The sequence below is a fragment of the Nestor notabilis genome, unplaced genomic scaffold, assembly GCF_000696875.1.
Source record: "Nestor notabilis isolate BGI_N333 unplaced genomic scaffold, ASM69687v1 scaffold10289, whole genome shotgun sequence".
Lineage (NCBI taxonomy): Eukaryota > Metazoa > Chordata > Aves > Psittaciformes > Psittacidae > Nestor > Nestor notabilis.
Genome location: NW_009942356.1, coordinates 10,957 through 23,648, shown reverse-complemented (window position 1 = coordinate 23,648; position 12,692 = coordinate 10,957). Strand labels below are relative to the sequence as shown.

General features: G+C 39.4%; 1 protein-coding gene across 1 annotated transcript; it reads right to left on the bottom strand.

Annotated features, from left to right (window-relative positions):
- Positions 1-2,464: 2,464 nt before the first annotated feature.
- LOC104411037 (laminin subunit alpha-1-like) lies at positions 2,465-3,153 on the bottom strand (the record flags this gene model as incomplete). Its single annotated transcript, XM_010021362.1, has 2 exons — positions 2,955-3,153; positions 2,465-2,577 (listed from the first exon to the last, which is right to left on the bottom strand). Coding segments are annotated over exons 1-2 (312 nt in total), but the record flags the coding sequence as incomplete, so codon positions are not given.
- Positions 3,154-12,692: the final 9,539 nt, after the last annotated feature.

Sequence of the window (12,692 nt, the reverse complement as noted above, 5' to 3'; positions counted from 1 at the left end):
AACTTCTACTCAAAAACCCATAAATAATAACCAGATGGTCATTCTTCACATCATGAAAGGGTGTGAACAAATTCTATATTGTCGCAAGGAAAGTTAAAGGACATTGATACATTTCTTGACAAGAGTACTCGACAAGCGCAAAGCTTGAAACGTATAAAAAAGTACCAATGTTAAAGATATACTTCAACATACACAGTTACAGATACTGACTTTCAGGAATATTTTTAAAGATCCTAAGAGAGTATTTTAACTCATTCTTAAGCAAATTCATGAAGTAAACAGTTACTAAAATCACTAAGGTTCTTCAAACTTTTCTCTTGTGTTTTCTTCACTTGTGCTGACTCGCTTAAAGTAAGCACACCAATCAGCTCTAACAACACATTGACTTCAAGCGATCTCTATTAACCAAATCCTTTCTCACAGAGCAGTAATTTACATTCAGTTTGCATAGCCTTAGATGCCTTCTCTCTCTCAAACTCTCCAAGGAAAACACAGAAGAAAGGCCCCTTGGGGGAAACTTTTCAAATCGAATTAGTGAAACTGAGCATGGGTCAGGAGAGGAAAGATATGTATTTGGTGAAACATCAACAGCATTAAGGCTGGGGAATAAAAGACTTAGAGGGCTGTTCAGCTGGTCTGTTTCCAAAGTAGAAAATGTTCTATGAGGATAAAAAACTAAGGCATTCCCTCCTCCTTCATTTTTCCTTCCTGTTTGTCCATTTACAAACCAAACACAAAGGCAACTCTTCAAACAACAAGAAAGTCCTACCCAAACCTCCTGTTACTGACAAAAGATACCCTGTGATTATTTTTGTAGAAGTTCTGCTTTCTAATTAAAGAGCAAACTAAGCACTTGTTTAACCTACACTTCATTTTAAAACACCAAAGTTAAACCTTCTGTTTTAATCTTTAAAATAACTTTCAAGCAAGGTCTAGAGATCCTGCAAAAGCTTGTTACCAAATGTACATACACCTCAAGTATGCATTTCTTAGTAGCAAAGCTTCTTCCAGAGTCTGGAAGCATCTCCATATTAATAATGTATTGTTGAGCTATGATTTTCAAACAGCTTAGGTCAATGCATAGACCTGTTCAAAGCAAAACAACAAGAAAAAGCCAAGAAAAAAACATATTCTTCAGAAATTACTGTCTTTTCTTGGAGCAAGAGAGGAGACAGCCTTCTGATCCTTCCATATTTGACAGACAAACTAGTAAATTAGCAAATGCTCTGTACAGTTTAGCAGACTCCTGACTAAGAATGATGAATCCCACCAAGCTTTGCCATAAAGTGCCAAAACAGAAAAAACAAATTCTGCCCAGCCATTTTCAGCCTTCCCAGAGCCAGAAATCACTCTTTTAGACACATAATCCATGACAATTCAGACCAATTGTTAGCGAAAGTTCATAGAACATATAACATAGAACTTTTCTCCCCAGCACTCCTTCCAACAAGACAGTGATCAGAATCAGTCAGAAGAGAAGCACAGAAACTGGCAAAACAACCTTTCCTTCATCAACACTAACTTTGCCCCATTTTACGTGTTTCACTTTCTACTCTTGAAGAATACCTCTTAACTGAGGAAAGTTTGTGCTTCCAGACTTCTGGAGATCCTGCAATTGAACTTTCTGACATTTTACACTTCAATCTGACCATTACGTTGCACTAATGTAAATATGCAAAAATATGAGAAATTTAAACAGAAGAGTTCAACTTGAGATCTACTGTGAGATAAGTGATGTGAATACAATAATTCTCAAATCACCTTTCTCTTTTCCTCTGAAACTCAGTATCTGAGTTACAATACCTATGGATCAAAAGAGTTCATATTTGGAAGTATGTTGCGCTCTCTTTTCTTACAGTAAACATCAAATGTTTCTACCATGTCCTACTCCAAATCATTTACTCTTACTAAGAAACTGTACAGCGATCAGGTGACAGATCAATACAGTTAATAAAACAGAAACAGATGCATCCTCACATATAAAATCTGTGCTTGTGACAGTAGCCTGAAAACACTGCTTGCTGTTTGAAAATCAGCCTTCGATAACCCAGTTTCAAGTAATTTGCATGAAATCAAAGGTGGAGGAAAACAATATCAGAGGAATGTTGGGGAAAATACCGTAAGGTCAGGTAGAAGAAGGTTACCAAGACAGAAGGAAGGCCTGTATAAACACTGCCACCCACACATACAGAGTTGTTACTGTGCCAGGAATTACAACTACCTGTGACCTATACGCTTACAAATAATAGTCACTTCCACTTCAGTCTGATGGGAATGAAATCTCCAAGATGCTCTAGAACAGTAATTGACAACTCAGTTAAACTCAGTTCATGTTAGCTTTAGCTATGTGCTACTAAATGATTAATTGCTAAATATCCTATAATCTAAACAAAGAAGAATGCAATCAATTGCATTGGCTTATATCACACATACAATAAATGATGCTTACCAAAATATTACTCACCTGCCTTAAATCCAAGGTGATGGTGACCCAGTGGTATTGCCTCCCATTCTGAATGCTTGGACTTTGCCACCAGTTATTGGTACCGTCAATAGCACTGGAAATCGGGTGCTGTTCTGTTTTAAGGCAAAAAAAAATTAAACATCTCTTGAAATTACACGTCGCTGCATTTTCTCCGAACCAGCACATTTACTTCACATGGAGCACAATTTCTTCCTGTCGTAAACAAGCAAAAACTGAAATCTGCCCCCTGACAAAAAGGCTGTCATTGGACTCTGGAATGCTCAACAGTGATTTAAGATGCTCAAGCCTACTTGTCAGCCCTTTGCTCAAAGGTAGTTTCATTCATGTAGTAGAGAGGCTAGACGTAAAAAGTACTTGACCCTAATACACCCTGCATTCATCCAGAAAGGTCAAAAAAATTGACAGAAACCCAGAAAACAAAACAAAAAACAAATGAATAAACAAAAAAACCAAAACATATGAAACTTGCCTTTGGGATTGGCACTGTGGTGGTCACAGACGCGGCACTGGGCGTTGCGCAGGGGCCGTCCCGGGACATGCTCCACCAGTTTGCAGAACATCTCTGGTCCCTTCTCCCCACAGGTAGCATTGGTGGAGATGTGAGCATTGCTGGCCAGGTTCAAGATGGCAGGGAACAGGCCTTGAAAGAAATAAGTTATTAGCCACATCGTAAGGCAAGCAGAATACAAACATGGGTATGAGACAGGTCTCTGAACACAGCGGGTTTCATGACAACCTTCTAACTTAAGAGTCAGAGATACAGAAAAATACAATGGAAACAATTAATTTTGTGGAAGTATTATCATACCGCACCGACACCAGCACATCAGTCATCATAGCCCTGGGGTGCTGCAGCCCTGACTGTCCCTGCCTACAGCCCAGGGCCTTGTTTCAGCCTCCCAGGCCTCCTCCCGCGCTGCCCATGGCTCCATTTCAGCCCCAGCAGGGCCATCAGCCCCTGCCCAAGCAATGCTGCAGCAAAACCAGCCTCCAGCTCCCCACAGCCCAGCTGTGGGGCCCGCCAAGCTGGGATCAGCCATGGGCCCACATCCCAGCCTCGCTCAGCCTGTCCCCGGGGAGGGGCCTGATGCCTGGGGCTGCCCCAGTGGCCCCAGCTGCCCTGCTCCTAGCTAGGGTGGTGGGATGGGCACTGCCTGCCACGTCCTGCCCTGACAGACCCTACAGGGAGCTTCCATGGCCCTCAAGGAGCCCCTGGCCCTCATGGCACCCTGACCGCAATAACCTTGTTACTTCACTACAACTTCAGATGCTTTATTGCTGAAGAACACAAGAGTTAGTAAACTAACTCTTCTAGTTACTAAACCTTCTCTTCAAATTGATCAAAACCAGAAGGACAACTGGCCTGCTGCCAGAAGCAAGGAGGAACTGACTAACACGCGCTTGGCTAGTGCAGAAAATGGCGTTTAACAGGAGCTCTCCACGGCAGCAACACGACCGTCCTGAACGACACACTCTGGGCTCACGAGTTTTAAGGACTGCACTTTAGACCTTTGCTCCAGGCTTTTCTGCAGCCTGTGTAAAGTCTAAGGGATTTTTTGCTTGCCACTTATTAATCTTTACACAAACACTTTACTGTAGTTAAAGTGAGCTGTAGTTAAAATGCTCTTGTGCGCTGGAATAATGAAACAACAGACCAAGCGTTTCAAGATTACTGATACCAGACTGGGAATCCTTAGTATTTTATAAACGGAGTAAAGTTGTACTTTGGCTTGAAGTCTAGTGACCAAATTGAGAAAGAAGACTGCATGCCACAGAAAGAAGTTAAGCACAGCTTCTCAGCAATATTGTTACCAGTTTCCAACCTTCCCTCCTGAGCTAAAGACTTTTATTTCTTGCATGGTTATGGTATAACAGACATACTCGACATCCACTCAGAAGCAACTCTGAAAAAGAGAAACGATAGTGGGAAAAGAGAGTCTTGTCTTCAGAGATTAAACACAATGGGCTGAAAACAGAGCTAGAACCTTGGTATGGAGTATTAACAGTGCTGCAAGAATTGCTACTGTTGCAAATTGTGAGGTATTAAAATCACATTTATCTTCTGTTACAAGGAATACTGCGGAAAAAAAAAATCCAGTCGTATTTTTGAAAATATATGCCTTTTCACTACTAAAACTATATTAATTATTTTGCTTCATTAATCTAATACAGCAAAAAGTATTTTATTATCAATATTTTGCTTTATTAGCTGTTCATCTCAACAAGGCAACTTTAAATATACCTTTCAAGTGTTTTTGTCTGCCCAGTAATTGCATTACACTGGAAAGCCTAGAGAAAAGTTTTAGTGCCATTTAAACCTTGACTTCAGCTATTGAAAATGTGGATAAATACTAACCCTCTGCACCACAGTATGAATAACAGTGGTTTCAATTGTGCTGTACTCAAAACTCAACATAAGGGAAATGGAGTTGTTTTTTGGTTGGGTTTTTTTGTATTATTATTTTGAATTCATTTCCAGACCAGGTCAGATGCCTTTTTCTCATTACACCTAAATCTGATTCAGATGAGGATGCTGGAGACATCCTCTTGCCCATTTTGGTGAGGCTTTTCTGCCACTAACATGCTTTCTGCACAGTCTTCTCTTACCTCATGCAGTAGGGGTGCAGTACTGCTGCAGACCCAAAGCTGAAAGCAAAGTAGAAATGCCGCCCTCCATTTTCCTATTTGACAAGAAAGCTCAGTGGTTGAAGAGGGTATCCTTTTTTACGTTTGTCACTGATGATGTAAAAATCTTTCTTATTCATATTCATTACTGTTCACACAGGGGTCCATCACTTCAGACCTACCTATTACTTCCCAGGTCATTCATTACCTTCACCCACATTACACAGCACCCCTGCCATTTCTTTCCAGAGTCATTTGTTACAGTGACATAATTTGCCTACAATAACCTTCAGTCAACGGACTTAAGCCAAAGGAATAGCAAAGCCCTGAAGAAAAAGTGCTGATGACAAGCACTGTGCTGGCCAAGCTTCATTCCGAAACCCCAAGCTCAAGTCACCGTAGCATTCACCCCAGACTCAGCCCTTTTGTCTGCTCAGCATCAAGCACCTCACTGCCTTCTAATATATTTGTCAACTGAAAATGAAGTGAATAATTGTACGGCAACATTAAGGTCTCATGATGAGGTTTCTGGGTCCCACAGACATAAGAAAGAACACGTCGATCCATCTGAGTTGCACTGGAGTTTTGCCCCAGGATCCAAATAAAAAAACCAGCTGTTGGATATGTTTTTTATGGTCCCCTAAGGGAAGAAGACAAACCTCAGTTTACTTTCACTTGGGAGGGGATGCAGTGTACCTTTAATCAACTCCTGCAACGGTATAAACACCCACCCACTATTGCCCACAATGCTTTAGCTAAGCACCTCAATACTGCCAGCAGGCATCCACATATATCAATATACAGATGATATCCTAACTGGGGGAGACAAGAGGGATGTGGACCTCTTGAGCGAGTCTAGAGGGCCACAATGACCTTCAGAGGGCTGGAGCATCTCTCCTATGAAGGCAGGATGGAGAAGAGAGGGGTCAGGGGAAACCTTATAGCAGCCTTCCAATCCCTAAGTGGGGCCTACAAGAAATCTGGAGAGAGACTTTTTGCAAGGGCATGTAGGAATAGGACAAGGGTGAATAGTTCTAAACTGAAAGGGGGGAGATTTAGATTAGACATTAGGAAGAAATTCTTTGAAGGTGGTGAGACACTGGAACAGGTTGCCCAGAGAAGTTGTGGATGCCCCATGCCTGGAAGTGTTGAAGGTCAGGGCCAGGGCTTTGAGCAATGTGGTCTAGTAGGAGGTGTCCCTGCCTGTTGCAGAGGGGTTGGAACTAGATGATCTTTAAGGTCCCTTCCAACTGTTCCAAGTCTATGATCCTAGCTGATTATACTCACTTTAATTTGATTCTGTTCAATGCAATCATGTTTTAATGTAATCTGCAAAGGTGAAGCCATTGATTTCAGGGGGCAGAGAGATTAGCATAGGAGCTGATTTCTTAAGAAACAATAAGTATCTGACAAAAAAAAGTGGAAAAGACAAATGAATTGCATCTTTAAAGAACATTGATCCTCTTCACTCTCTTAAGAAAAGCTGGGTACTCAGAATTGTGAGTTGAAGAGCTCTTAGATGCTCCTCTGCCATTGTCCCTACCCACCCGCCCCACCTCAAAAAAAAAAGAGAGACGAATAAAACCATTTTTATCTCTCTTTGGAAAAGTTAGGTATGACTAAGATAAGCACAAAATCAGTCACTTAAATGAGCTGGTTACAGATAAACAGGTGACTATCACCACATCCTGCTATGAAAAGCAAGTGGCCATAATAGACATAAAACTGGTAGAAAATACCACATTTCATTAAACTGAAATTTTAGCAAATGATTTGTGCGTTCTTGAAGACATTGATATGACTTTTACAGTTTACCATCTAAAGTCAAGCACAAATGATTGACTGTATTGTATTTATGATACTTATTCCCATTAGAAAGGATGGCAATTGCTACATTCAAAATCCTGTTTCACCTCAGAGCTGTCAGGCTCCATTATAACATTATACAATCATAGCTTTGAACCAGCCTTGGGAGATCTCCATATGGATTCCAACAGATCCATATGGATCTGGACAGAACTCGGTAGACTTCTCAGCTCGCTAATCTAGTTTGGTTGACTATATCCTATTTGTTAAAATACCTTGCAGTACTTACTACTTCATCTTTCCACCATCGAGCCCATCTCTGTCTGGGAGTAACTGTTCAGCATTTTGGAAGAAGCTACAGTGGTGCTGAGAAAAGCTGGAAGAACTTTTAAATTCAACTAATTTACTTCTAACTGCTGCCCAGCTCTTTTCATTGTAAGGAAAACTCTTCAATTTCATTTTTTTCCTGCTACTCAGCTACCCATTTTCCCCAAACCAGAGATCCACACACCACCCAATACTAGAAAACGAGTAGTGTATAGATGTTAATTTGACCTTAAGAACGAATAATAGATCCATCATATGGCCTACACTTCTTTGGGAATTATTCTACCTGAAACCAGGTTCTATAGAAGCCCTCACAAGCTCCTTGTTGCAGATATAGGTACCATCGTCTTCCCTGGAGACTCAATTTAATTCTTTGTGGGTTTATAAATTTTGATTTTGTTACAGGTATAGACTACCAAGCACCCCTGAAGTATTCACAAAGAAGAATTTTGAGAATTTGGAACATTTCCAGGCTCCTGACAACTCCAAGTGTGACCAATGCGTATCTGTTGATACATTCTGGATACACCTGATTTACTGTCCATGAGCAGATCAATTCCATAGTATCCACACAGTGGATCTGACTTATCCTAGACTTGAACATTTCGTGTAGCCCAGCTAGCCTACCCATGTACAGAAGCATCAATGCACTTCTAAGACATTAGACTTACTCTCCATGCTCAGACCACAGCACATACACATCACTAATGGAAATATGGAAAACACATGCAGTTGTGTGACATTTATCAAAGGCTTTTTTAGACATATTTATTCCCTTCCTTCTCTTTAAAAAGTATTCTGAGGACCCTTGGCTGCATTCTGTACAACTAGATCTGAATGAAATCCAATTCCACTGCCAATTAATTATTTTTTTTTTCTCTCAGGAAATTAATAGTATTTCACCAGTGTTCTGTTTCAGGTGAAAAGAAAGCGGATTTGTGCATTTTGGAAAAATCCACACACTGTCTGTATTTTTGACCATGCTTGACTGTATGGATTCTCACAATGTGACTGACAGATAGGGTGAAACTGTACTTCAGTTTTTACACATGGCATGTGGAGAGACAGTCACCAGAATAACAATCATCTGAACAGAGGCAGAGCTTATTAAATTCATTTTTTTACAAACACAGTTGTACAAACAGAAGGATATATATGAGAGTTCTGCTTTACATAGGCTTCCCTGTGTCAGCTAATATGTTCAATAAGCTCAATAAAGATGATAATACTTTTTGCTATCCTGATCAGCACAGTGAGGATGGCAAAACTTACTGGAAGGCCACATTTAAGACAGCTTCCCTTTGAATCCAGATTCGCTAATCTGGTATCACCTGAAAGCTGAATAAAGTAGTGTGATGTTTGTTGGAGTCCTTTTTAAGAAATTAGAAGACAAAAATGATGGGGAATGAAGACCATAGATTATCTGAAGCAAGCAAGAACTGAGACCAGAAGGTGACATAATATTGTCTGGATTGCTCATCAGTGTATGCAACGAAGACTCCCAACTAGACTTCAGTGATCAGCTCTACAGGGCATTCAGCAAAGCAGCAGCCTCATTTTTCCCCAAGTATTTTGGCTTTTCTGTGCTGACCGTAATAAAGCAGTAATTTGCAAGTGAACAAAGTAGATGTGACTTAAAAAACATAAAGAGCTGATGTGTGCAGTAACAATGAGCTTTTTGTGTCATTTCTCGGAACACAGAAATACTTGAAGGGGTCTACTCCCATTTGCAAGTTAGCATTTTTAAAAATGTTAAAGCAATCAGTGGTTCATAACAAGCAGGCAATGTTGAAGATTGCTCACAAGCAATAAATTCTCTATTTACTGAAAACATTTATAGAGGACACAGTGACAGTTGTTCAGAATAGTTTGATGCACTTCAGGAAAACAAAGAGCTAAGGACAAAATGTAACAATGTCACAGAGTATTGGAATGTCTAAAATACGTAACAGTATTATACTGCATAAGTTGAGGTCGCATTTTTTTAAACATTCTCAAACAGTTTTCAATAGTACAGATTTGGTTTAGTTTTTCTGTCTTATTCAAGTCTTGAATTAAATGAGTTTACTAAATAAAAGCCCTGGAACTATCCGGCTTGGGTTCAGATTCCTTGCCTGCTCAATACATTTACCCTCATTACATTTTACCAGCGAATGTCCCTTAATGTCCCCTTAACCTTTTCCATACAACCTTTTCATCAGAATCCTATTCTGTAATCATAATGAAAATCCAGGCTGATTTCCCTAAAACAAATGGGCTGAAATCACTAATTCATAACAGCGGGAATTAAGGCACTTATTACTGTTTCTTAGTCAGCAAGAAATCTGGGGTGTAACACCCAACCTGCCTTATAATCCATTTTGTGGAGATGTTGCCTAAAAATCTGCATTAGATGTAGCATTGACATATTTGCAAAGCTGAAAGCTTCACTACAACTTACAAAATAGGCTTAGGTAGAAAGCCACTAGTTAGAAGTTAATTCAAAAACTGATCACTCATTTTCCTGCAGCCCTGTGGAGAGGAGAATTTCTGCTAGTACAATACAAAGTTTACAGGAGCTAACTAAGGAGTATAGTTTTATTAGCAGACTCCCTGCAAACTTTAATTTGCTATATTTAGATTAAACCACTTCAGATTAAAATGAAACCTCACTACCATGATAGACCACTGTCTTCTCCTAAAACCTGTTTTCTATTTCTTTACATACCATAGAGCAAAGCTGACTAATCATGACTAATCAATCATAGAAATACTAGCTGGGGAAGATTATTTAATTCAAACAGTTTTCCATATAAGAACATACTAAATTTGTCTGCTCTCAAGAGCTTTCAGTGAGGGTTATTCCTCAGCATCCCTGACAAGTCTATTCTGGTGTTTTATCACTTAAAGTTACAAATTTTTTAGTTCTTTTTGCTGTATTCATGATCTTTCATTATCTTGATTACAGCTTTTGATTACCTGAAAGGCTGTTATCACACACCCTTTTCTCTTTTCCAGACTAAGTAAACAACCCTTTCAATCTTTCCACAGTCAATTTTTTAAACCTCTTATCCTTCTGAATTCTTGGCAGTTTGCATCTCTCCAACAGTACAGCTTTTCAGACTGCATCAGCACCAACTGGAGTAGAATAATTTCTTAAATTCTTGTCAGTTTAGTTAATACACCCAAGAAAAAGTTTTGCTTTCTTTTTGAGGTACTACAGTTCAGTTTGCATTGCACGCTAAGGTAAATAAAACATCCTTTTCCGCCTGGTCAGTCATGAAAGAGAAGCGTACTCCACACATCAGGCCCTGGGATGAGCTCAGGTTATCTGTAAAACAGATTACTTTGCAGCCATTTGCTGAACACTTATAAACACTTGCTTTCAGAACAATCTGCTGGTTATTTTACAGCTCTGATTCTGTCAAGCTTTTGGAAATCACACTTAAACAATCCAAGAAGAAAGAACAACAAAAAATCCATTACAACAGTTAATGTGATCCAAAACATCCTGCTTGAACCCTGCAAGCACAAACAAGCTAGAGAGGACCAAACCTTTTCCCTCCCTCCATCCAAATGGCAAAGGGCTTCTCTGCCAAACATTTTCTGCTGTTGCTTATGTGCATTCAGCATTATTAATGAGAGCTTTGATGGTGACAGGGTACTGCAGCAACAGGCATTTCCCTACTGTGGTCTGCTTGGGCTAGGTGATGTGCTAATGTTCAGTACTCAGAAATGTATCGGCAAGAAGTATAACACTGCAAATTAATAACATTCTGTCAAATTCAGACTGCATACACAGAAGGTAAAAGTTTGCTCGCTCAGTAATGAGCATCAGCTGTACTATTTTCCCCCTGCTACTCCAGTTTCCTCCATGTAGTTTGTGAGGGTTAGAGAGCAAAAGTCTGGTGTAACGTGCATGACTTCTTGAAAGTTTCAAACACCAGCATACAGCCAGGTTGCTGGCCAGAATGTAGCAGAGAATTTGAACAAGGCAAAAGTGTTTTTTACAGAAAAGGGGTAGAACAGCTGAACCCTAATAGGATTTTAAATTTCAAAGTGTAAGGAGCAGCATGCTAAATGTAAAAGGCAATGGAAAAGTAATTGAGGAAATCACATTCCAATTAAGACTTAATTGCAGGACGCTAAGTTTCCCAATATGCAGTACTGGAAAGATAGAGAGTTAAAATCGGGGAATTCTCAGAACTCGCTGAAAAATGTCTGCAAGAAAACCCAGGTTAAATATTTAGGAAAAAAATAAGGTCAACCAATGCTAGTACATCTGCACAAGAAACTGAAGCTTGTCAACTCTGTTAGTTACACAGTAATTAACGTTTTCTTACACAAAATATTAAGGTTTTTAACACCACTAGTTTAGATACTAGTCAGATACTAGTTTAGACTGACTACTAACATTAAATCTAATCCTTTAGATCATGAAGCTAAGTGTTAAAAAATTAGCTAATGCAAACTTTGCAATGTTCTACCTTCTCAGTCCCTCTCATGCTCAGAGCTTGCAAACGTACATGTAGAACATATATAGACTATTTCACAACACATACTCAAATTGCAAGTAGAGAGGATAACGATGCAAAGACATGGGTCAGTGTGCACATGCTTAACACTGAAGAAGTTTGAGCAACTGGTATTCAGTCCCATCCTGAGATTCTTACAAATGAGCTACCTTGTTTCCCAAAAGAGTGTACCTCACCCTTGACAACCTTCAGTTGAATGCTTTAAAAGAACAGAAAAACATTGGTAAATACAATAAGTTTAATAGCTTACATTTTACAGCCCTGAATGCGGTTTCTAGTATTATGGCTCAAACCTTTACAAATTTCAGTGATCTGAGGCAAAAAAACGTAAGTTGCAATTCTCAGGGAGAAAGAATAAGAACATCAAAAAGTTTTATAACAGCAATTTCTAATGCCTTCGATATTGGCAGTAACTTGCTCCTTTTTTTCAAATAGATAATTACTAAGGGCAGTGGAAAAAGAGAAGAAAACTAGCTTTCATGTTAGTTTTCAGCATCAGACAGTACAACTTGATCTAAAAGGTGGGTAATTTGTGAGCACTATCAAGCATTTTCAAATTATAATCAATATTTCTTCCATCAAGTCATGTCTTGCAAGTATTGTTTTTTTGTATGGTGTTGGCCTGTTCAAGAATCTGCCTAGAAATTGTCACAGCATTTAAAACAAAGCAAAAGAGGCAAAAGTTGACAGATGGGCAGGCTGCCAAGGAACAACAAACCTGCTAGACCATGAAATTAGTTCTTTCTTGTTCACCCAAAGCTTTTTCCACATATTGAGGAGCCTACATCACTGTGTTTGTTGTTTCGGGAGTTGTTATTTCTTTTAGCACTACACTAGTTTTTTTTTCCTGAAGTCATCTTAATCTTGGGAATGATTTTCACCCAAACCTGACGTACATACAAGCCACAGCTATTAAATACTTCACTGTCTTGTCA